A 27,543-nucleotide genomic window follows, 5' to 3' on the forward strand; every position below is an offset into this window, starting at 1 on the left:
ATTCATGTTTTTTAAATTATTATTACCAATCCACTTCGGATTCCGCAACCTGTGGACGGATTTATAGAATCCGATCTGCGGATTCAGCAATTCTTAAGAATCTGCCAATGAATTGCAGATTGGATTCCACAAATCCATCCATGGGTTGTATCCAATGGCTGCTTTTGATGAATCTGTGCGGATTAAAACCGTCAAAATCCGTTCGCGGATATTATACCGCTAAACAGATTTTGGTTTGAAAATGCAAGAAAATCTGGGAAACGGATTCAGGTGGATTCGCCCATCTCTACAAACAACCAGCAAAGCAGTATTCAGAAGAGCTAATGTCAACTATACTGGTAAAATAGTGGGATAGGCAAGAACAGATCTGTATAAGAGTTATAAGAGTAAAAACAATGCTATGCGGAGATTTATCTCATACATTATAGCAGTGGTGCGCACATTTTTGCTCCTGCGCCCCCTGCCTCGTCCCCCGGTGCGGCGTCAAATGACGCGCTGGGTCATGTGACATGCTATGGCATTGCCATGGAGATGCTTCCAGACGTCGGCTGAAGGTAAGTTGAGGTCCCAGAGGCCTCACGCGATCCCCCGGCATTTAATTCCTCTGCAACTGCCCGCGCACCCCTAGAAAAATCTTGTGCCCCCCAGTTTGCACACCCCTGCATTATAAGACAATGGTTTGTTTTCAAGCTATTATGTGTTGTGGAACCCTTAAAAAAAAAATATTTTGACTTGTATAACTCTCAAGCATGCCTAACAATGCACAGTAGGGTGAGTGTTTATGTATGTTTCCCATATTATAATGGCCTACTATGAAAATGCACAATAGAACTTCTACTTTATCTTTTTTAGTATATAAATTTAAAAAATGCAACAAAAAGTGGACAGTGTCAGGAAAAAAAAAAAAGAAGGTTTCCTGAAACCACTTTACTTCACGTGGACATGAGAAAGCTGCAGGTTGGAAACCATACCAATGAAAACATGGAGAAAGTGGCTTCTCTCGCGTCTATCATGAGTAATTACAAAAATACTGGCATTAAAGAACATATACACACAGATTCCTCCTGTATGGAGAGAAAAGGTGTTCTCTGTAACAGTTATCAAATTTAAAAAGGTCATTAAGGAATTGCAATGCTTTATAGCAAAAAAAATCCAACAAGCCACTGATCACCTATGAATATACGATTTAAAAATCCGTAAATTACATGAACTAGAAAAGAAAAAGGACTTGTGAGCTTAATTCTTGCTCAATATCTATGATATGCCACAGTACATTTAGGACGACCTATTAATGCTCCATGCCCTTAAAAGACACTAGTTGTGTTGAGCACAGTTCGAAGTAAGAACAGATTTCTGTCAGTGCAAATTACAACCCAGACAAATGCACACTGAGGACAGATGCAATAGTTTTCAAATTAAAGCAGCAATGCAGAACAAATACTGCTGACACTATTTAAATAGCTCCTACAAGTAAATGCTTGTTGCTGTTGAGTTTCAAGGCTGTTACATGTACTAACGCAGGACAACCTCTTAGACAAAGAATGCATCCCCACACCACAAACAAAATACAGACACACCAATAAAACATCCCTAATGTAGCCCAGGGTACAGCATGACATTAAAGTCACAATTCTGTAAGGTAACTTTAGAACACACACACAGACAGAAAAACATGGTAAAACCAGGTCACTATTATCCTACATAAAATATGCACTCTTACAACTATTCGTTCACCATTTGGATACGATCATTTTGTTAAATGATACATCCCTAAATAACAAACTCCTTCAACCTGTTCTGATACACAACGCCCAGACACTTAACAGCTCCTCTCGAACTGTAGATTCCTGCATTTATCATATTATCAATTATTTTTCAGTGCAATAATAATTATACAGTGCAATAATAATTATACATATACATATATACATATACATATATACACATATATATACAGTATATATATTACACACACATATACACATACTGTATACACATTATACATATACCAAATGATGTATACTATCAAATATGCTTCATTTGGTATTTTGTATATTGCTTTGCCTTGTATAAATGGAACCAAATGTTTCAGCTTCTATTGTAACACTGTCAGAAGAAGAGACTTTAGTGGTCCTGTCCTGAAAGTTTGCTATTCTCTTAACATCAGTTACCCTACATTTGTTTTTATTTTATATGAGAAACAGTTCGAGTTGCTGTTGGAGACTAGATCACTGTTTAAATAGAATGAACTATATATGTGGTTCTTCAGAAATCAAAGATAAAATAAAGTAGGGAACTAAAATATAATAAAATAATGTAGGGAACTAAAATATAATGCAACTGGTGTCAAAATGTTCAGGTTATTTGTGGGACTGGACCTTTAATGCATTAAATTCTGCGGATGCCTCTACCAACAAACAGGTTAAATGTGTGGTCTAATTAGTAAAACGCTTCAGATCCCGCCTATCATTTTTTACAACACTAAGCTCACTCATAAAAAAAGAAATGATGAAATGAGCCCATCCTTCAACATTAGTGAAATGCATTGCATACAGAAAAATGTTGACCTATTATCCATCTATAGCTTGAAACGGACATGGCGTGAGACAAGCATAGCTCATAGCAAGCACTAGATTTGTCAGAGCAAATTACAATTTACAAGCTCACAAGTACATGCCAACTGATTGGTCTGACCTGTGTAGGAACCACACAAATGTGCATTACCAAACACTACAAAGACGCAATGCAAACCCATATAAAATTGAGCTTTACACTAACGTATACCTGAATAAATAGGCATGTGTGAATATAGAGACGTCAGTGGTTATAGCTACTCACCAAAAGCTGGTTTTCTGTAAGAACTAGTTCAGTAAGGCTCTCACAGTCTCCAATGGCCTCGGTCAGCTGCATCAGTCGATTTTGATCTACTTTAAGGATAGACAGCTTTCTTAACTTCCCTGTGAATGACAAATAGACGTATGTTTTATATTTAGGGAGTAGCAATGTTACTGTTCAAACGGCAACAGATGTGTAAAAAAAAAATGTATTTTGTGCATGCTTAACTGTCAAATTACATTACCTTTTTTATGTATTCATTCAACGAATATTTGACTGTAAGACAGCCTATTTCAAGAATCGCTCACTAAAATGAACAAGACCTGTATATTTAAACACACTGAAATGTTCCAGCACTCACTGGCTATTGGAAAAATTGTCAAAAAACAGAATATGCCAAAATCTACAATAAACCTGAAATAATGTCACGTCAGCAGGAAATACACAAAATGGACGCTAAGAATAGTGATGTGGGGAAACTATACAAGGGAAGGGATACCACAATGGGAAAGGAGGAGGGAACAACAAAATAAGGGGGTGAGGGTGAGTGGGTGGCTAACAAGGGGGGCAACATTTCCGGGTAAGAACCCCTTCCTCAGGCCCGTTCCCTCAAGTCCAAAGGGACAAAAGGTACTTCCCTAGACCCTTATAACCCCACTATATAGAGCACAACCAAACATAAAATGCTATGAAATAGAATAAAGCAAAAGTTCAAATGAGTCCAGATCCTAGTAGGAGAATACAATTCTCAAGAGATACAAAGTCCAACCGTAAAGTCCTTGGCCAGGGTCAGGATTATCCTCACTCTCGCGCTCTCTCTCTCCTGCTGTGTAGGTAATGAGCATTATTAGTAATGCTGTGTAGTTATTACTGTGTAGTAATGAGGCATATTCCGTTTTTTGACCATTTTTCCAATAGTCAGTGAGTGCTGGAACATTTCAGTGTATTTATATATTGTTTTGGGAGGAACTCGGGTTTTCTCGCTGTTCCTTATTGCACCCTGAAAACAAGATCATATTTACCTTGCTTCAACTGTGCTGTCTACAATTATTGTTTTAGACCTGTATATTTGTTTTGGCATTTTCAGCCCACATTTTATTGCAGTGACAGGTGCCAATCGGGATCTGATTACATGCATTGGAACAGAACAGAGAAAAAACACCATACTGTATGTATTATGCATTCTCTTCATAATATGCGTTAGTTAGATAATATGCCATCCAGTGAATGCTTTTTATTCCACATGGAAAACATTTCAAATTAAATCATAAAACAATGATTTCCCAAGACGTTAATCTGACTTGTGGAGCGTCTCTAATAGATGGTTTGTTGAGAGAAGTTTGAGACATAAAAATATTAAACGTATACAAATAATAATGCGTGTTTGTAATGGGAACAATTACTTGTATTCCTGCCATTCAGGGGCTTGTCAGAATTTGAGTTGTGGTAGTTGAAGTTCCCCTTTTTCTGAACACAAATGCTACAAGACTTTGTTCTCCCACACAGATTATACCAGCAGTTTATGTTGCGTGAAATCTTATTTACCTTTTATTTATCCAGTTTTAACCTGTAAATGATTTCTTCATATACAGATGTACTTGCCATCGAAGCACACACAGCGCCAGTGGGAGCAGCCGCCATTCTAAATGGACTAGCCCCACATGAAAATGGGACGGCACCAACGGGCATAATAACGCACGCTACATCTGTTCATTTTACTTTCTCGCAAACACTTTCACAGAAATAACACCTACTGACAATATTGCCCCCATTAACATGGAATAACGAGTTAATGCACGTGCATTGAAATAATAGACCCCTTACCATTGTTTGCAGTCACTCATGTTAACATGGCATTCAAAAAATCACGTTAGTATTAACACAACACCCCATGTTAACGGGTGCAATCATCTCTGCTACATCTGTATGTGTTACAAAAAAAATTCACAATATAACTTGCTTCCTCAATTAAATCATAATTAATAAAAACTTGTTATTCTCTTCCCCTGCACCACTTCACAAAATGAGCGGGACCCTAATATGCATAAAGTATGTATGTGTGTGTGTGTTTATTCTCTCTACCTGTCGTCTGCACCAACCGTGCAAAGAAAACACACAAGTAGGAGGTGGCCACTGTGTGCGGAGCAAGACTTGCTTCCCTTCAACAGGAAGTGACATCACACAAGGGAAAAACTAAAGGAAGTTAAATATCCCTCAAATTTCCAGCTACCAAACCTACAATGGGTCGTTGAAAGATAATTTAAATCATTATAGGTGTATGTTTTATTATTATTAAACATGACCCAGATGCAAACTGTTAAACATGCCACTTCCATTTGTTCATTTTATTCTTTGCATCCCTAAGGCCTCAGACATGCTTACCGCTGGCGTGCTGATGCGCGCTGAGGCTCAGGGAAAGCGGGTGCTTTCCCTGGCCTTGCGGTTGCTTGTCCTGCTCGTCGTAAGGGGGTGGGCCGGGGGTAGGCACGTTACTGGCCGGGGGGCGGGCCAGTGACGTCACGGAGCTGGTTCACCCTCATTGGGCGAACCGCACACGTGACCGGCCTGTCACGCCGGCAAGCGGGGGAATTTTAAATTCCCCTAAGACCAGCGCTTCCGCAAGCGCGCGGAAGCGCAGGTGAGCCCCTACTAAAGCCTCTCTAATTGCAGCTGTAGGGGCTCAGTGCTGAGCGGGAGCGCGCGTTAGCGCGCTTCCGCCAGCAAGCAGGCAACATGGCCGAGGCCTTAGAAAGAAGAGGCTAAAAGAATACAGATCATAAAGACATGATGGAAGACAGACAAAGAACGAGTACAGCAGTAAGAAAACAAAATCAATTGGGTTGATCTTCAATGTAGGTTAAGAGAGTATTAATAAGGCATGAAGTGCATAGTAAGAGGACTACATGCAGATCTAGCAGCTGTTATTGTACCATATAATAGCGTGGTAGCCAGTCCTTTTTTGCACATAGCTAGTCCCTTTAAATAGCATCTGCTCCTACAGTGTCCCGCTACAAAGCGGCAACCGGAGCAATGACGTCTGCTGTATCTGAAATAATTGTGCATGAAGTTAGCTGTTCAGGGTCTCATCTTCTATTCGACTATATGTTTTGGAAAGTTATTTGCCTGCGCTATGCATTTGGACACCTCTTAAGAGATCGTACCCAAATTTTGCATGATGTCCCAGAGATGATGGAGCAGGTTTTTGTCTATGTTTGGACACAATTCACCAATGACATGATCCCATCACACAACCCACAATTTACCACTTAATCTTGGTCACTCCAAAATCCAATTTGAAGCATTAGCAAAAATACAGAAGCAGCCAAAGTTCAAGAGTGTGAGATCATTGTTTGGGACGAGAGTACAATGTCCCACCAACACACAGAGGCTCTCCATCGAACACTTAAAAACCTCAGAGGCAAGGAAACTATTATGGGAGAAGTTGTTGTTTTATTAGGGGATTTCGCATTAAAGAGGCAATCCAAATCAGCGGAATTTTTTGAGAAATGCTTTTATTGTTTATATAGCATTGAAGCAAGGGGTCTCCATTAATTTCAGCTCTGCGGTCCCTCTGCTTCCGGAGATACTTACCTCCAAAATTAGGTACCCGTAGCAGCTATGCCAACTGCCAGGGTTCATAATATGTCCGCTGTTGAAAGTTTACTCGCCCTGCAGACCAATAAGAAGCTGCAAGATCGGTGTGGTTTCCTATTGGTCCATGTGACGTGGGAGCTTTAAACTTTAAAGCCCTAGCTGCTGAGCCGGACCAGCTACGGCACCTACTTAGGTGGCAATTATCTCCTGAAGCAGTGGGTCCCCGGAGGTGAAATTAACGGGGTTCAGCTCTGGAGACCAGCTGCTTCAATGCTAGAGAATTTTTTTAATTGGTCATCTTGGATTGCTCCTTTAATAAACTAAAAAAATGTAATTATCCATATCAATCTCAGTATTGTTTGGTTTCTGAGAATTCCCGAGGAAAGCCGGTACTTTCAGCTAGTTTCCTGTATTTTCTTTAATGTGCCAGAGTGCATCTTGTTCTGAAACATTATTTAGCAGTGAATATGAAGTTGACACCCACATTTAACAAAATATATAGGGAACAAATGTGAAAGTCATGCTGTCAGAGAAATGCCCCATAGTTCCTACACAACGCAACTGTACTGCAAGCAAAAAGTCCCAGTATTGACAGGTTTAAGCTTACCAATGCCATCGGGTAAAATCTCAATTAAGTTCTGTGACACAAGGAGGTCTGTTAATGAATTCAAGCCGCTGATCTCTTCAGGAAGCCTTTCCAGCTTGTTCTCGGATACATCCAAACAGAGCAGGTTTTTCAGGCATCCAATTTCCTGCATCACAGTGAACAAAACAAAAACATGTCTAGACAAGCCAAAATGAATAGAGGAGGCTTAATACATGTCAGACCATACAGTATACACATACCTTGGCCAAGGTCACAATAGGTAATATGCATTATTTGCAACAAAATAAAATACATAAAAATAAATAAATAATATTGCAGGCATAAGCTTATAGTTAAAATGGGTAAGAAGCAAAAAGTGACAGAGTGTTCATTTGAATGCCATTACCCAGAATCCCTGGCTGCAATGGAAGCATTGTATGCTAAGAGAAGGGGGGAAAGGCAGGTTTGTGGACCTGTGAATGTGCTAATAAGTGGCATTTTCATTTGCAGGAAATACATGGACACTTCTCTGAGCCATTAGAACAAGGCCGATTTAGAGGCAAGTTCAATAAATATCAGGTCAGTAAGGACCAAATATGACCTCTGCAAGTTGCACAGACAATGGGCGATAACGTCCTAAGCAGACTTCTGCCATAGGGCACCTTCCAGCGCTGGAAGACACCTTACAGTCCCATTCAAATCAATGGTCTCTAAAGGGTCTTCAAGTACCAGAAAGATTCCATAATATATTTCAGTATATTTGTTTTGCCCCAATGATGTCTCTTCACTTTTCTTTTTTTATATCTTTAAAAAAAAATTATACACTACCCACATACCACAGTCTAACCTGCAAGTTCCAGTGTCACCAGGACACAAAGCAGACGGATGTACTAGTGGTTAGCAATAAGATAATAAATGTGATTTATTTGGACAGATTTGGACAGATTGTCCAAGGATTCCTGACTGAAGTTATATAAATCCCACTTCATGCAATTCCCAAGCAAAATAACTATTTCTACACTTTAAAAATTGTTCCTTTTTATCTGTACTGAAGTAAACCAAGTATCTATAAGTGCCACATTGATTTTAGTGTGTAGGCACACAAAAACACCCACACACATTTCATTATGCCGGTGTCAGATGTGACGTTTAAACATTCAAAACACAGTCTTACAGAAACATATGGGAGGTGACAAAAGGGAAATACAAAAACAAGGAAATGTTTATTAAAAGAACGTTCCTGAGAAACTACCTTGATGCACTCGCTCATTCTTAATTAGGGTGAGGTACTCTTTATACACCCGTGTCTTAAAATGTGTATTTTATTTCTTCCACCCTCCCATCACAGGGAAAACAAAAGTAACACATCAAACACTCATAACATGTGCTGTAAAAACATTGCATCTTTAATTAACTACTCGTCAAAGTACAACAACCGTCTTTCACTTACCAACTATTTCCTTCCCAAAACGTTATGCAAACGCATTCATTATTATTAGGCTAAAATGTCAGGGAGTTTGCATCAAGCCACACGAAGACAAATGGAAGCGATTCTCAGTCACATCAAATTGATAAACACCACATACATGTGCCAGTTGTATAAGGTTACTGCTCTAATGGAAATTCTGTGCAGATGATTGATAGAATGCCATTGTGCTTGTTTGTAATGGAAAAACATACCCAAATACAGACAACAAGGGTGAAATCACTTGAAATGAACGGTTTCAAAAGAGCGTACATACTGTACAGGGGACTACAGCAGCCTAACGGAAAAGGTGTCATACTACTCGGCTCATCCATTTAGTTCACGTAGCGTCAAGGACTGAAGAAATGGTTGAACACTGTATGCTAGCCCACACACTCTGGTGCATTGTTCTGCTTTTTAAAAGTAACCAACTATTAACAGCATTTATCCACTAAAACTAATATTAAAGTATGCAAATATGGTCTGAAAATAGTGCAGTTCAGCTCTGGAGAACCTCCACTTCCAATCTAGTAAACATGGAGGTTAGTTAGGGTGGGTTGCTCCTTTAAATTACAAGTTTGGAAACAAAGATGCATTTATTTTAATCTATAGGCCAATATCGGTAAGCGGAGCTATTCCATAAGTCACGACCCAGCCCTGTAAGGGGTTTCCTATCAAATGCTAACCTATCACATGTTCTATCCTATTCAAAATGAAGTCATCTTCGTATCTAGATTTGATTAGTTTTATATTAAGAAACATATAACAGTTGTGTAATATCTTTTTTTTTAGTTGGAGAAAAATTAAGGGGGATCATACTTTTTCCATAATAGATCTTTTTCATGAATCTAAATATGTATTTACACCCCCCTTGTAAAATATGCCATACCGGAGGTAATTCTACAAGTTGATTTCCATCCAACCATAGGTCCTTCAACTTATGTAGTGATCCAATGGTCTCTGGCTGCAACAACAGAAACAGAAAATCAGCAGGGTAAACACACACATACACACACACACACACACACTTAAAACAAAAAAAAAAGATCAATTAAAAGATAAGGGTTATTTATGCAAACCTAAAAAATCACATTCATGCATTGTTTTCAATGGCTTTTAAAGTGTGTGAGAATGGCACTTCACTTTTTTTTTTTTAAATAATACAATACACAATTCAACATGAGGATCAGTAAGTTACTACCATACAACAAATTAGATATCGCTCAAATCCATATAACAAAAAGTATATAACACGTGTTAAAGGGCTCTTGTGTGACCTTGGTTACTGTCTTGTGTGTTACTACCAGTAAGGATGAGAAACATGGCTTCATATCTATTAGAACATTTTAGCTCCCTTCATTAAAATATAATGAGATGGGATTACTGGAAGGAAACAAACTTCTGGACAGTTTTATTTTATTTTTCCAATTGGACTTCATTAGTTATATTTCTTTTACAACAACGAAATAATAATTTGACACTTTATCCTCTAAAACTCGGCGTTGTCGTCACACGTAAAAAGAACAGGAGCAAAAAAATAAATAAAAAAGGACAATGGAGAAAATACAATATTAGACATCTAGGTGGCAGGCAAGATACTTTATTAAAATGATTTAATAAATGAATCACCATTGCAAGACAATTGCTTTAAAAAATAATAAAAACAACACAGTGCTACAGAAGGTTAGTGTACAGAATAAAGGAAATTGGTCTTGGTAAAAAATATTTGCACCTGGATTGTAGACAGAGTTGTCATAAATGGAACCTTTTCAGATTGGGCTAAAGTTGTAAGTGGAGTACCTCAGGGATTGGTACTGGGACCACTGCTTTTTAACTTGTTTATTAATTAACGAGCCTAGCATAGAGAAAAGTGTCCATCTTTGCTGAAGATACTACATTGTGTAAGGTACCGTATATTCCGGCGTATAAGACGACTTTTTAACCCTGGAAAATCTTCTCAAAAGTCGGGGGTCGTCTTATACGCTGGCAAAGTGCAGAGCAGAGCAGTAGCAGGGAGTAGATCCGTGCTGCTGTTTCCCTGTGCTTGCAGAGGGGGCGGGGCGTCCCTCTGCACACAGACACAAGCCCTCCTCTTCCTGGCTTTCCTTCTCCAGTGCTCAGAAGCGTGAGCCGAGCAAGCAGTACAGAGGTGTGTGTGTGTATAATGATGTGTGTGTGTGTGTGTGTATAATGATGTGTGTGTGGGTATAATGATGTGTGTGTGGGTGTGTATAATGATGTGTGTGTGTATATATAGTGATGTGTGTGTATATAGTGATGTGTGTGTGTGTATATATATATATATATGTATAGTGGTGTGTGTGTGTGTGTGTGTGTGTAATATATATATATATATATATATATATATATATATAAATAATGTGTGTGTGTGTATATATGTGTATGTGTGTGTGTGTGTGTGTGTGTATGTATGTGTATGTATGTGTATGTATGTATGTATGTATATATATATACAGGCATACCCCGCATTAACGTACGCAATGGGACCGGAGCATGTATGTAAAGCGAAAATGTACTTAAAGTGAAGCACTACCTTTTCCCACTTATCGATGCATGTCCTGTACTGCAATCGTTATATACGTGCATAACTGATGTAAATAACGCATTTGTAACAGGCTCTATAGTCTCCCCGCTTGCGCACAGCTTCGGTACAGGTAGGGAGCCGGTATTGCTGTTCAGGACGTGCTAACAGGCGCATGCGTGAGCTGCCGTTTACCTATTGGGCGATATGTACTTACTCGCGAGTGTACTTAAAGTGAGTGTACTTAAATATATAATGTATGTATGTATGTGTATATATATGTATAGTGGTGTGTGTGTATATATGTGTGTATATATGTGTGTGTGTGTGTGTGTGTGTGTGTGTGTATATATATATGTGTGTGTGTGTGTGTGTGTGTGTGTATGTATATATATATATATATATGTGTGTGTGTGTGTGTGTATGTATATGTGTGTGTGTGTGTGTGTGTGTGTGTGTATATATATATGTATAGTGATATGTGTGTGTGTGTGTGTGTGTGTGTGTGTGTGTGTGTGTGTGTGTGTGTGTGTGTGTGTGTGTATATATATATGTATAGTGATATGTGTATGTTTTGTGATTGAATGTGTGGTGTGATTGTGTGTGTGGGGGGGTCGCGAGGGGAAAGGAAGGGGGAGGGGAAGATGCGGCTAGGCTACCAACCAAATAAAAATTAAAAAAACATCAGATTTGATTTCAATATATTGTGCCGGCACATCCTATTCTAACTTTTGCCTGTCTTGCTCCGTGCATCATTATGGGCTGGCGCCGAACGTGGCAAAAGTTAGAATAGGATGTGCCGGCACAGTATATATAAATGAAATCTGATGTTTTTTTAATTTTTATTTGGTTGGTGTGTGCGTTGGAAGAGGGGTAGTCTTATACGGCGAGTATATCCCAAACACTATATTTTAACTGGAAAAGTTGGGGGGTCGTCTTATACGCCCAGTCGTCTTATACGCCGGAATATACGGTAGTTAAAATCAGAGTAGACTATAATTTCGCTCCAGAAAGACTTGGATAGACTGGAGAATTGGGCAGGTAAATGGCAGCTATGGTTTAATAAAGAAATGTAAAAACTTATGCATTTGGCAAACAAGAATAAAACAGGTGTCTTATATATTAAATAGGGCAAACTTAGGACAATCCTTGAAGAATGATTTAGGAGTGTTTGCAGACAGCAGGCTTATAAATAGTGCCCAATGTCGGGTAGTAGGTGAAAAGGCAAATAAGATTTTATCTTGCATTAAAAGGGTTATGGATGGAAGGGATGTACAGTAAGCATAATTACGCTACTGTATAAAGCAAGGACAGTACAAACAATACAGTGTCATCCCGCAAGGTTGGAGAAAAGGAGATTTGAACAGCAACAGAAAGGGTTCTTTACAGCAAGGGCAGTTAAAATGTGGAATATATTAAACATGGAGACTGATGCAGACAATAATCTTTAAAAAAAAAAAGTTGGACATCTCTTTAGAAAGGAGAGGTATACAGGGATATACTAAATGAGTAAACATGGGAAGGATGTTGATGCAGGGAAAAATCTGATTGGTATTATTGGGCAGGAAAGAATTTATTTTTTCCCCTTTTGAGACCTCATCTGATGATATTTCAATGGAGATTTTTTGTTTGCCTTCCTCTGGATTAAAATACTGTAAAAACAAATATAGGATCTGTCATCTAAATTTAATATAGGCTGAACTCCATGGACATGTGTCTTTTTCAACCTCATCCACTATGTATCTATGTAACAATATAACCATGGTTGATATGGCAATAGTCTGTAACAAAAGCGTGCTAGCCATATCCATTTCTGATCTTTAGTTCTCATTTGGTGCATTTGCTTTCTGTCCCCCAAGTCAGTCTATCTTAATATAACGTAGAACTGTATTCTCCATGGCAACATTGCCACTGAATCATGAATGATAGATAGCCTGTGAAATGTTGCAATGTTTTGGTGAATGATGGAATGGGCTAAATCTGCTAAATCTCAAACCAAGTACAGAGGCGTTTGTATCACTGAGTGCTGAAAAAACGTACGAAACCAAACAATAATATTTTTAGAATAATCTTAAAATCATGCTTTTTTTTTTTGTTTGTTTTTAAACAGCTGAACCTAGATTCTAAATCATGGTTTCAATGTTATTGTCTCACATATTTATAGACATTTTAGTACTACTAGTCCTTAAGCTAAAAAAAAAAAAAACGAAATAAAAAGGTGAGTTTTTTATTATCATCATCTATTTATGGAGTCACCATATTTTGTAGCACAGTACAATGGGAGAACAGAATTATATAAATCAGAAAAAAAATCCCAAATAAGGACAAACCATTGCAAACAGATATTAAAGGTAATGAGGACCCTGCTCGTGAGAGTTTACAATCTAGAGGGAATAAGGGGCAAAGTTGAAACAAAATAAAGGTGGCTGCTCATGGTGGGATGCAGTATGCCTCAGGATGTCGTTTGGTCCAAACGCACAAATGGTCCTGCTAAGGTTTAGTAGTGTGGATGTTAGGGGTGTCCAATAGCATGGAGTTTTGTCCAGCTGCACAGCTGGTCCTAATTGGATTAGGGGATGTGTGTATGATAGGAGGGTGTCAGATAGGCTTCCTTAAAATAAAAATGAAAAAAAAGTTTTCAGGTAGCTTTTAATAGTCTGAAATTTAGGCAAGAGTGAGGAGTCTGTGCCTGGTCGGGAATTACACAGAGAGGGTGAAGAATGGGAGAAGTCTTGTAGGTAGGAGTGAGAGGGTGTAATGAGGGAGGAGATGGTCATGGGCAGAATGGAGAGGGGTGTTTACGGGAGGATTTGGAGATGAAGGCTGAGATGTAAGGGTGGGGCAGCATTGTTCAGAGCTTTGCAAGTCAGAGAAATATTTGGAATTGTAATCTAGAGCAGTGGTTCTCAATCTTTGAGCAGCGGCGCAGTTGTTTTAATCATGGGACACTTCCATACATCAGTCCTCTCAGCCCTTCTCACTCGCACCTAAAACATGCCAGCTGCACAGCGGATGCATCCCACGATGTATGGCGACATGGAGGCTGCACTCTATACTCTGTTCCAAACTGGGAGAAGACAGGCAGATCGTGGGGCCACCATTTCCCAACAGAGGGGGATGAGTCCACCGAGAAGCTTGGAGCGTTTTACCCCAGGGAAAGCGGCACCCTTGGCAGAGTATTGCAGCACACCAAGGTGCCAAGATAACCTGGTTGAGAAAGCCTGTTCTAGAGGTTATGGAAAGCCAGTTTAAATATTTGCATAGTAGAGCACCATATGTGAAGCCTTGTGTGAGGTAGAGGAGTCTGGCAGCAGCGTTTTGGATATCATGAAGATGGGCCAGGTGGACAAGGGGATGCCAACTAGGCGAAGGTTGCAGAAGTCAATGTGCGACAAGATTAGTGAATTATGATTGTAGTTGCGTTGTAAGTGAGAAAAGGTCTAATAATATTTTAGAGTTGGGGATGGCAGGAATTCGTGAGTGATGGAATGTGTGGAATGAAGGAGAGGGCAGAGTCAAATATGACCCCTAGGTTAGTGGGTTTGGGGTGTTGAAACTGTGGTATTATTGACATTGGAGCATTTGTGTGTAGGGGTGACAGTGGAAGAGGAAAAGCTTAGTAGTTCTGTTTTGGACATGTCAAGCTTCAGGTAATGATGCGACATTCAGGACGGAGGACATGGAACAAGAGAGGGGTAGCAGTCAGAGGAGGGGAGGTACATTTGGGTGCATTCAGGAGAGAGATGATACTGAAAGCCAAAACAGTATACTATTTCACTGAGAAGAGGTATAGTGAGAAAAAAGGAGATCCAAGGACAACCTTGTGGGACCTTAACATAAAGTGTAAGCGAAGAGGAGGAAATTATATAAATCCTTCATTCATGTCACACATCAATAGATTTGTGATGTTTACAACTTTTAAAGCTACCAGAACATTTTAGCATATTATTTGAAAATAAGTGTTTCATCAGTATAAAAGCACTAGAATAGGAAATACACTATTTTGAATCCATACATTTGAGTAAAACCAGGCTTAAGTTGGCTCTTATTTAAGTAGTGTTTGCCAATCTCCAAAGTTCTAAAACTATGTAGGACATTCCTATAGGCTTCGCCCCCACCCCCCACAACTATATTAAATATGTCTGTGGGGGAACAGACTATACTCCAGCAAAATGGTGAATTTTATTTTACACCACCCAAGATTTAAACAGGGGATCCCTCATTCAAAGTTCAGGTGAGGAGAAATCCCCAAAATACTAAGGATCTGAGAAAATGGCCCAATGTTGGTGCCACCTCTCACAGTTGCTGCCATAAATAGGGAGTACATTCTGGGATTTCACAGAAAATCCCTCATCCAATATCTAAAGGCTGATGTTCCCCACCCTCCTGTAAAGAACTTGGCACTCAAGGGGTTAAAACAATTAAAATTAAATCGTTAGCATTTATTGTTTGGATCAAACAAAAAGAAATATAAGGAAAAAATATTGAGATGGGGTCCCCCAATTAACTAGTGCTACAGAGCATTTATACCCACTCATGAAAATGAATCACTGCAACCAGATCACATATTCTCCTTAATACATATTTGGAGCTGTAGGCTTTGACCCCTAGATGGAACACGGTCTAGCAAGGACAAAGAGAGTTGTCTGGGGGTAGTCCTAGGATCATCCCAGACCTCTCATGGATGTCCTGCAATGAAATAAACCAGTGAACCTGGGGAAGCTCCCAATTAAGTAGTGATGTACTCACATGTATCCATGTGTGACCGGGTCTGTGTGCTCCTTTGCTGAGTACAGACGAGACGAAATCACCTTGTGCCAATGGGGAAAGGTGAATCAGCGGGCACAACGATGCAGTAAAGGCTGCGGAGGCTGGACTGTGCTAGAAAAATGTTTCTTTATTCAGGCATGGATAAAAACAAGAGGAGGGGAGACATACCCCTGCGCCTCTAACGCGTTTCACCCACAGAGCTCAAAGAGAAAGCCCAATCTGTGGGTGAAACGCTGATTCACCTTTCCCCACTGGCAAAAAGAAATATAAGAAGCCACACATTTTAACAAGAAAATTAGACAAATAACAGAAGAAAAGCTTCATGATCTATTTACGAGTAATATTACTGAACCGTGTTGACAATGTAGACTTTATAATAGGGAACACTTTAAATTCAAAGAATTTTTCAACTCCATCAGATTGGGTGCAATGCTGTTCTCCCCATAGGACAAAGCAACAACAATGTATGGTAAACGTACAGTAAATAAGGAAGATTTCAAAACTATTAGAGCGCTAATAACATCTGTGTTGGCAAGTCTGTGGTGTTTCTTTCAAACACAAAAAACTTGATACACTTGTCACACATATGTGCAAAAAAGGACTGGCTACCACGCTATTATATGGTACAATACATGTATATGATACACTTGTCCAAATACATTCCGTTAGTTACTTTATTACAGGTGAATACAACATTAGGCAGACATCAGGAGCAATGTTATACACTGCAGCATTCAAACATGTAATCCATTCTTCCCCCGAGTCCTGAACATGAATGCTTTGTTTCAATTAAGCACAAGAATAGGCGTGTTCCAGAACAAAACAAACATGCGTGCTGTGAAGGACAGTTTTGATCATTCAGCCTGTTTCTGACAGCAGACAGCCGACCACAAAGCTTTAGATGTCCAACCTATTCATATTTATTTATTTATACACAGAGGTGGTTATTCAAGTTAGACCAGTCTTCAATTGCAAAACAGGACAATATTGGTTCCAATAAATAAAAAGATATTTAAATAAATTAGAATTGCCCTTGAGAAAGGGACCTCAGAGAACGGAGATGTCAGACCGATAAAACACTTGCCTGGGTGCTCCAATGTAGAAACTGCCATACAAACTTTGTTTAAATAGTGCCCTGTTTATCACAATGATCGACAATTTGGTAAAAAGAAACAAAAAAAAACCAGCCTTATCAAGATACATGAAGAAAGGTCAATGTTTTTTTACAAAAAGTTCTGTGCAGTGTCCCGAGTGTCCTGCTTATCACAAAAAGAGGGTGTGTGGGCTACAACTGAATTTTGGGGGCCCAGGACAAACGTGACGAATGGGGCCCCTGCAAATGTTACAACTAATGATGGATCGGGTACCCAGCATATTTAACCTACCTGAAAATTACCCGGACCCTGCCCAGGGCGCTGAAACCCACACACACACAGCCGCTGATGCACACACACACAGCAACTGATACACACACACACAGCAATTGATACACACACATACACAGCCACTGATACACACACACATACACAGCCACTGACACACGCAGCCACTGACACACACACTGATACACACACAGAGCCACTGATACACACACACGCAGCCACTGACACACACACCCAGCCACACAGACACTGCTACACACACACACTGATACACACACAGAGACACTGCTACACAGGGACACTTTTGGGGCCCAGGGACACTTGGGTGGGTGGGTGCTATGGGGCCCAGGGACACACTGGGGGCCCAGGGACACTTTGGGAGGGGCCCCAGGGACACTTGGGTGGGTGGGAGGGGGCCCAGGGACACTTAGGGGTCCCAGGTACACTATGGGGGCCCAGGGACACTTGGGTGGGTGGGTGTTAGGGGGCCCAGGGACACTTCGGTGGGTCGGTGGGATCGGGCCCAGGGACACTTGGGTGGGTGGGAGGGGGCCCAGGGACACTGTGGGGCCCAGGGACACTTAGGGGGCCCAGGGACACTTTTGGAGGGGGCCCAGGGACACTTTTGGAGGGGGCCCAGGGACACTTTTGGAGGGGGCCCAGGGACACTTTTGGAGGGGGCCCAGGGACACTTTTGGAGGGGGCCCAGGGACACTTGGGTTGGGAGGGGGCCCAGGGACACTTGGGTTGGGAGGGGGCCCAGGGACACTTGGGTTGGGAGGGGGCCCAGGGACACTTGGGTTGGGAGGGGGCCCAGGGACACTTGGGTTGGGAGGGGGCCCAGGGACACTTGGGTTGGGAGTGGGCCCAGGGACACTTGGGTGGGTGGGAGGGGGGCCCAGGGACACTTGGGTGGGTGGGAGGGGGGCCCAGGGACACTTGGGTGTGTGGGTGGGAGGGGGCCCGGGGACACTTGGGTGTGTGGGTGGGAGGGGGGCCCAGGGACACTTGGGTGGGTGGGAGGGGGGCCCAGGGACACTTGGGTGGGTGGGAGGGGGGCCCAGGGACACTTGGGTGGGTGGGAGGGGGGCCCAGGGACACTTGGGTGGGTGGGAGGGGGGCCCAGGGACACTTGGGTGGGTGGGAGGGGGGCCCAGGGACACTTGGGTGGGTGGGAGGGGGGCCCAGGGACACTTGGGTGGGTGGGTGGGAGGGGGCCCAGGGACACTTGGGTGGGTGGGTGGGAGGGGGCCCAGGGACACACTGGGGGCCCAGGGACACTTTGGGAGGGGGCCCAGGGACACTTGGGTGGGTGGGAGGGGGCCCAGGGACACTTGGGTGGGTGGGAGGGGGCCCAGGGACACTTTAGGGGGCCCAGGGACACTTAGGGGTCCCAGGGACACTATGGGGGCCCAGGGACACTTGGGTGGGTGGGTGTTAGGGGGCCCAGGGACACTTCGGTGGGTCGGTGGGATCGGGCCCAGGGACACTTGGGTGGGTGGGAGGGGGCCCAGGGACATTTTGGCCCAGGGACACTGTGGGGCCCAGGGACACTTAGGGAGCCCAGGGACACTTTTAGGGGGCCCAGGGACACTTTTAGGGGGTCCAGTGACACTTTTGGAGGGGGCCCAGGGACACTTTTGGAGGGGGCCCAGGGACACTTTTGGAGGGGGCCCAGGGACACTTTTGGAGGGGGCCCAGGGACACATTTGGAGGGGGCCCAGGGACACTTGGTTGGGTGGGTGCCCAGGGACACTTTGGGTTAGGGGGCCCAGGGACACTTGGGTGGGTGGGAGGGGGCCCAGGGACACTTTGGGTTAGGGGGCCTGGGGACACTTGGGTGGGTGGGAGGGGGGCCAGGGGACACTTGGGTGGGTGGGTGGGGGCCCAGGGACACTTGGGTGGGTGGGTGGGGGCCCAGGGACACTTTTGGGGGCCCAGGGACACTTGGGTGGGTGGGAGGGGGCCCAGGGACACTTGGGTGGGTGGGAGGGGGGCCCAGGGACACTTGGGTGGGTGGGAGGGGGGCACAGGGACACTTGGGTGGGTGGGAGGGGGGCCCAGGGACACTTGGGTGGGTGGGAGGGGGGCCCAGGGACACTTGGGTGGGTGGGAGGGCGCCCAGGAACACTTGGGTGGGTGGGGGCCCAGGGACACTTGGGTGGGTGGGGGCCCAGGGACACTTGGGTGGGTGGGGGCCCAGGGACACTTGGGTGGGTGGGTGGGGGCCCAGGGACACTTGGGTGGGTGGGGGCCCAGGGACACTTGGGTGGGTGGGGGCCCAGGGACACTTGGGTGGGTGGGAGGGGGCCCAGGGACACTTGGGTGGGTGGGAGGGGGCCCAGGGACACTTGGGTGGGTGGGAGGGGGCCCAGGGACACTTGGGTGGGTGGGAGGGGGCCCAGGGACACTTGGGTGGGTGGGAGGGGGGCCCAGGGACACTTGGGTGGGTGGGAGGGGGGCCCAGGGACACTTGGGTGGGTGGGAGGGGGGCCCAGGGACACTTGGGTGGGTGGGAGGTGTCCCAGGGTCACTTGGGTGGGTGGGAGGGGTCCCAGGGACACTTGGGTGGGTGGGAGGGGGGCCCAGGGACACTTGGGTGGGTGGGAGGGGGGCCCAGGGACACTTGGGTGGGTGGGAGGGGGGCCCAGGGACACTTGGGTGGGTGGGAGGGGGGCCCAGGGACACTTGGGTGGGTGGGAGGGGGCCCAGGGACACTTGGGTGGGAGGCAGTGACTGGGTGGGATGACTTACCTTGCCGCCGGACGCTTTCCCCTGCTGCCCCCGATATCCCCTGCTGCCCGGGACGTGGGCTTGGGGGCACGGGAGGTGGGCTTGGGGGCACGGGAGGTGGGCTCGGGAGGGGGTGCCACGGGAGGTGAGCTCGGGAAGCTGGCCATGGGGGGAAGCGGGCCGCAGTAGGAGCTTGTACTTCTACCCTGCCCCATGTAACGTGCTGGCCGCAGAGGAGCTGGTACTTCCTCCTCCGTCCCACGTTGGGAGCGGGGGGGAGGAAGGGAGCGGGCCCTGCTTGCCCTGCGCAAGTGCGCGGGACCGCGGGGGGAATCACCGCCATTTTCTTTTTACTTGAGCGGGGGGGGGGGGGAACGGGAGACACCGCGCGGCTAGCCTCGCTGCGACCCGGCAATTTTGGTGCCGTGGCCCGGTGCCGGGTCGCGACCCACCATTTGGGAAATGCTGATCTAAAGGATAAACTCGTACATAGCCACCATGAAATGAAGACAAACAACCCACAACTTGGCTAGGTGACAAAAATCCTACAGGATCATTTCCTTGCGGTTGATGCAAAGCATGTACTTACATGCCAAAGACAAAGAACTTTTCAGATCCAAATCTTAAAATACATTACATCAAGGACTATATTAACTTCCTCACCACTAGGGTAATATACATAATTACCTGTAAATGTGGAAAAAGGTACGTGGGTAAAACCCATAGACAATTGAAAATACGAGTCCTAGAACACATTGGGTCGATTAGGAACGGCAGGGATGTACCCGTAGCAAGACATGTTAATGAAGCCCAAATGGGGAACAGACGACAGTCTGATTTTGTGGCATTAATGTGTTGTGGGGACCCAGGAAAGGTGACTGGGACCGTCATCTTATGCAAGTAGAATGCAGGTGGATCCATATCCTTCAGACATTATAGGTGGCCTGAACGAAGGGTTCATATATACACCATTTCTGTGAATGTATTGATGTTCCTGTTTGGTATATACAACAATTTACCACTCTGTGTTGTGCATGCCAATTCTCTGAACACTACTGTTTAGGTATATTTGTCATCACCACCACTGAATTACAACCATTTAACGTTATTGATTACATCCTTTTAGGAGTGAGATCCAGGGATTTAGTAATGAGTCTTTTACTCTAGTTGAATCATTTTGACTTTTAGAGGCGGTCCAACATAAAGGCTCCCATTCCTACATCGTCCATCCACATTCTATCTGTATATAAGTTATCGGTGGTACTTGATAGGTTAGGATAGGATGTTCATGTATTCCATGCACAGCTCACCACTGTCGTAGTTCCATCATACCGGAAGCAGATCCCATGACATTGAGCCCACAACTTATCTGGTGCATACCCTATTACTCCTGTGATCAGATTTATGTGTACAAGTTATCTATTCTACAAGGACAACAATGAGTCACAGCTCTCATGATAGTTTATTGTGCCGCGTTTCATGTCATATTGCTACATAATTGAGCCTACAACTGACCTGGTGCCTACTTAAATACATTTTGATCAACCCCGGGAAAAGTTATCTGTTCTAGAAAGCAAACAGGGAGCCATTGGTTTCATGATAGTTTATTGTGTAGTGTTTTGTGTAGCAATTCTTCACATTAGCAAGACTAATGTCTGGTTATCTGAATTATTTATCCCACATTAACAATTGTGAATTATAGGATTGTAATAAATGTTCAACCCACTATTCAGAAATGTCATTTGATGGTAATTAGTACCTACTAGGAGCTTAACAATGATCCCGACAGGGGTTAAAATGAAGACACAGTTTTGACTGAGTTTAACCAATAGGATCTGACTAACAGCTCATTCCCATTACTATGTAGTGTATTTAAGGATGGAGAGTGCATATTAACACCCCCTCCCCCCCCCTACCCTGACAAAGCTTAACTTCATAAGCGAAACGGACCGTCTGTTTTAGATGATGTCATCACATTGACGTCGGTGGTGGGAATCTGCTGTGCTACGAGCTGTTTTACTGGACATGCGACTAGATTACAGGTCGTATAGCATTGGTGTTCATACACTTATCGCCTTGCCTGATTACCATGCCATAATTGCCTGCTTAGCTTAGTGATGATACACGGATAGATCCGATAGATTGAGACATTTACCGAGTTACCCGTATACCGTCGAGTCACCCGGCGGGATATATGGTCAGGTAACAGACTAGGGAGTGGTTCTGTCTTAGTATTTAGGTCCATCTAGGAGCTGTCTATATCGGTTTACTTCTGACAATCAAAAAGGTGCTGATAGAGCTATATGCTGACTGTTCACATGCAGGTGGTATGTCGCTCCACTTTGGTTTGCAGCAACATTAACTTGCTTTGTATTTATGCTAATTGTTGCAACTTGCCTACTACTAGCTAATATTCAGATACACTGCAGTACATCAAGGTATTGGCTGATACATATGTAACACTTCTCATAGTATCTGCAATTGGATATATTGTATTTGTATTCATCCCAGTAGCCTGGGTTCTCTCTCGTTAACAGGTTGCTGACTGAGCAAACAGGCAAAGACTGTTATTTCACAGATAAACTAGCAGGAATATATTTGGAGTTACCGGACATATGTTTGTATTCTACGGTATAGGACTTAAATTCATGGATCCTTTTTCCCATTTGTTCACAGGTTACTTAGCATAGGCTTAGGAGGAGCCTTATACCTCCATTATACAGCATCTCCATCACCAAGATGTTAATACACGTATACAGATATCCTTCACCTTTTGTTATATTTCTTATTACTATTATGTTTAATACATTTTTATTTTCGTCGATTGGCATTTATTAGGTTATTAGCTTGAATTATACAGTACATTGTCCAACCTAATTTTGCCCCCACAGAGTGCAACGTTTGGGATTCTTTTCGTCCGGGACTTTTGTTCTGACCGTCTTTGGTGTAGCACGTGACCAACATTACAGTTCTTCATAGATTAAATTATAGTGTTCCGTGCTTTCAAAAACCCTTAGGATGACTGTAAACTTGAAGAAACATATGGGTGTCTCAGCTGCCCAGTTTAAAGCAGCAATAAAGGTTTCAAAATGTTTATGTTAATTTCAGCTCTGGGGACCCCCTGCTGCCAGATACTTACCTCTGTAGGGGGCGCCATTACCTATGCAGCCAAGGAACTGTATGTCTAATGAAATGGCGGCATTTAAATGTCCCATAAACTCCACAGAGATACCAGCACTGCTACAGAAGTGTGTGTTAATTTGAGCCCTGAGGACCCCCTTCTTCCACAGTTCAGCTCCGGAGACCCCCTGCTTCAATGCTGTAATATTAATAAAGAAATAAAGATAAATGAAACCTGTATTGCTGCTTTAAGCACTGCACCACTGGAGCCCACGGTTTGGGGGCCTTAGAACATTTCTTGTACAGTATATGATAGGTAAATGCAAATCACAGAGGTACCAGTGTTTTTTTTTTGTTTTTTTTACTAATGGGGGTGTTAGCTTAGTGCACCCATATAGTTGTTCTTTCCCATGTGACTCTAAAGTATAAACCTATAGCCTTTTCGATTTGACTGTTAAGTTGGATATGAACACAATCGTGCAAACAACATATGGAATGCCATTTACGAAGTGACTAAATGAAAGTATGTTCAGCTCCAATGAAGGGGTTCACATAGATATTTGTAAAAACAAACCTCTTACCAAGTTATAAAGCTCATTGTTTCCTAGATCAAGTTCTTCTAGCCTATGAAGCTGTGCAATAGATCTGTTATTAAAGAAAATAAGGGTCAGTGCCATAATCAGATTGAATTCACACTTTATCAAACATCCAAAATGACATTTAAAAACAAAAAATGTATCCTAATCTTTATGTGGGTTTGTTTTGAATAATGACAATGTGAACACGTATCATTACATCCATACTGCTAAAAACATTTTAAATAAGCTACATTTACACTTGTGGCTGTACATAACCTAAAAAGAAAACTGGAAACTGTCAGCAGAGTATTCTAGAGGTGTACACATGATGTTTCAATGGCATATTATGAAGGATCAAGTCGTAGGTAAAACAAAAATGACTAACAGTGGTTTTCAATGGAGACGGAATTGGCAGAGGGGAGGGGTATACGATTGTCAATTATGGTTGTTATAAGTCAATAATAGTGTAATCATACTTATGTATACCCCCTCCCTATACAAGAAAACTCTACACTACCATTTATTATTTGTACAAATATTGCCAGAATAAAACTTTCAGAAATGGTTTAAATGCTCATCTGTGATTTGATTTTTGAAGGTAACAGTCAGCCAACTTTTGCCCAACCAATCAATTACTGCATTAGTCCCATTGGGTCCTATGTGCGGTTGCAACCTTAACTCCCTCCCAATTTTAAGGTATTATAACAATTGCTTATGGATAAACCCAGGCTATTGTCCGTTACGGGTAAACAGCAAAGAAGCAAGAACCCACTGATAGCACTCAATACCCCCAGTAAGTAATATGATAATATTAAAAATAATCTTTAATGCCAAACTGATTAAAATGATGGGTGTTAAAATACAACAAATATATTAACCCTAGGATGAGTTTATGTGACACTCCGGGTTAACCTAATAAAGGAACAATTTGAGGTGTATTAGATCAAACGTTCCCAGAGAACTGATATGCAGTATTCCCTAAATGTGGTGGCATCAGGATCTGCCTCACATTATCCACCCACTTTACCCACACATCACCTTGGGACTTGTCTGATACCTAAGACAGGTTTTTTTGCAGCCCTCCCCACCCTTTGCCTATACCCAACCACCACATTTAGGGAATACTGCATATCAGTTCTCTGGGAACGTTTGATCTAATACACCTCAAATTGTTCCTTTATTAGGTTAACCCGGAGTGTCACATACACTCCTCCTAGGGTTAATATATATTTGTGTCATTTGTTGTATTTTAACACCCATCATTTTAATATGTTTGGCATTAAAGATTATTTTTAATATTATCATATTACTTCCTGGGGGTATTGAGTGCTATCAGTGGGTTCTTGCTTCTTTGCTGTTTACCTACTACGTCACCCACTAGCACCTTACCCCTCAACACTTATTTATCATTTAGCTGAAGCGGGGTTCACCATGACAGAACTTTATTGTCCGTTACGGTGCTAGTCCAAGTTCCAGCAAATGATGTGCACCAATAGTACGCACACCACACACATTACAATTTCAAGTGCATGAACGGAGATGCCTTAGCCTTGGTACTGCATAGTAATTATTGTCCTTCATTAGATTTACAATAGCATAGAAGTCATTGTAATGCCTGGATTAATGAAACTATTAAAGCAAATCCTAAATCACACTAAAAAGTGATACAACTGCTAAAAACATAATGCAATGTGTTTACTTCCACATTTACCTGGCTTAAAGGAGCAATTCATGCAACATCCTACAGTACGTGTGGTTTAAAAATAAATAAATAAATCATGTCTGTAGTACTAGATAATACTTACTACATATTTTTGTATTATTTTTTATTCAACTCTTCATACCATCTTTAATGGGTTTTAATATACTGAGCATCCTTTTGATTTCTATGCAAGATTTTTGTAACTTTCCTGTTTGTGATAACTTGTTGCCAACATTCCCAGCAGTATGAGCTGCAAACTGTAACACTAGGCAATGTTCCCTTAGTAATATAAGAATACATTGTAACTGCTGAGCTAAACTGACTGAAGGATTGATTGCAACGGAAAAGCAGCCATTTAATGAACCCTGGGAAGCAGGATCTTTGCTGATTACAGGAGAATGAATCGATTGATAGCTTAGGTAATTTCTCATAGTACAGAATTGATTTTTAAAAAAAAAATAAAAACACATGTAGGATATTGCTTGTCTGCAGCTTTAAGTACGCTTTAAAACGCTCTGGCCAACAAAAGGTTCATATCCTAATGATAAAATCAACACAACGGAGTACTGTGCTTTTCTTGGCTATGATATGACTAAGGTTGAGTGTATTGGTCGGAGCACTTACATGTTTACAGAGTGTACACACATGACTTCTTAATGGTGTTAAAACATTGTGATGCATAATCCGGGGAATTTTAGAATCATTAACTTACTCTGGTAAATAGGTCAACAAATTCTCTCTTAATTCCAACGAGGCGAGGTTTGTTAGACTGAAAAATACAAAGCATACAGTAAACAAACCGTTCAGGTCATCAACAGCATTGAAGCAAAACATTTATTTTTTTCAATTGTGAGTAACATTATGCGGATAATACACATTGAGTTGACATTTAACAAAAACATTACTATTTGCCTTTGAAGCAAAATGTACAGAGATGGGACCGTTTAGATATAAAATCCAGCAATTTAAGGGGCTTTCCTCTTCTTGAATGAAAAATGACCTTACTGAACGAATTCATACAACTCAAAAATATCTTCTGGGAAAAGAAATTGTCAAAAAATACATATTGGCAAATCAGCATCTCAGATTTGTATTGCTCTGTCCATACCACGGGTACGAATTATTTCATATTTTACACTGTGCATTAACACACACACACACACACACACACACACACACACACACAAAATGTACTGTATTATTTACAAGCTACAAATAAAACATTCAAAATCATTTTCAAGGACACAAGGAGAACATTAATTGTTTAAAGATACGGGTCTACATTTAATAAGAGGTGCTACTCTAAGATACCCTCCGGAGGCAGAACATAGCCTGCGGCCCAATCCCTTGAATGGACCACAACATATCTTTACAGAGTAAGCACAACTTCGTACAGGGGTACGCAAAGTTTTGGAGCTGCGCCCATCCCCGTGTGACAGCCACAGCGCTCGTGCCCCCCTTCTCTGTGATCCAGCGCGGGTCATATGACGTCACATCACTCTGCGGCGTCATTTGATGCTGCGTTGTCCAGAAGAGTAAGTTGTGGTTGCAGAGGTCTCGCACGAACCCTCAGCATTTAACTTAAATGCCTCAGGGAAAGAGCGCGGGGCCGCTGCAACCGCCGCGCCACCCCCCCCCCCCAACAAAAAGCCCCCCAGTTTGTGCACCCTTGCCTTAGTAAATATGGGGCATAATTCTTTCTAGCACAAAAGTGAACTAATAGCAGTGACATATAGGAGGGTATATCTGGGTGACCCTCTACTTTCTCTTATTTGGTATTCTGATGGTTCATGTGTGGGCTAAAAGTAGTAAGAACACGTAACTAATATAAAATTCTCCACTAAAGAAAACGGAAATGCCAAAACAAGGAGGTCCCAAAATAGACTAATGTCAACTAAAAAGTGGGAAGAAAATGAATAACTTTGCTGTGCAATGCGTTGCAGGCCCATCTGGTACCAAAACTGTTAAAAGCCCTGTTAAAGTGTTTTTAGCACCTTCCCAACACCTTCCTTTTTAGCTAGCTGTGTTTTATAACCCGTCGAATGTTTCTACAGCTCTTCCTGGAACCCACAAAGTTAAGCTTGCTGAGCTACACGATATGGCACGGATACATATCTGGCCCACAGAAAGGGATTTCAAGTTGGTAGGTAGCTTCCATCCATTCTGGCGCTCACATCCTGCGATCAGATAGCAGAGCAAATGCCCAGCAGAATAAATGTCTCAACATCTTGGCACA

The 27,543-nt window shown here is 42.6% G+C and overlaps 1 protein-coding gene across 1 annotated transcript in view; it reads right to left on the reverse strand.

Moving 5' to 3' along the window:
* LRRC1 (leucine rich repeat containing 1) overlaps positions 1-27,543 on the reverse strand; it is a 170,474-nt gene that overhangs the window by 27,588 nt on the left and 115,343 nt on the right. The window contains exons 5-9 of the mRNA XM_075598172.1: positions 26,020-26,076; positions 23,609-23,672; positions 9,370-9,444; positions 7,037-7,181; positions 2,839-2,957 (exon numbers count right to left, since the gene is read on the reverse strand). Coding sequence (XP_075454287.1) covers positions 2,839-2,957; positions 7,037-7,181; positions 9,370-9,444; positions 23,609-23,672; positions 26,020-26,076 — 460 coding nt within the window. The remainder of the gene's footprint in view (positions 1-2,838; positions 2,958-7,036; positions 7,182-9,369; positions 9,445-23,608; positions 23,673-26,019; positions 26,077-27,543) is intronic.

The sequence above is a fragment of the Ascaphus truei genome, chromosome 4, assembly GCF_040206685.1.
Source record: "Ascaphus truei isolate aAscTru1 chromosome 4, aAscTru1.hap1, whole genome shotgun sequence".
NCBI lineage: Eukaryota > Metazoa > Chordata > Amphibia > Anura > Ascaphidae > Ascaphus > Ascaphus truei.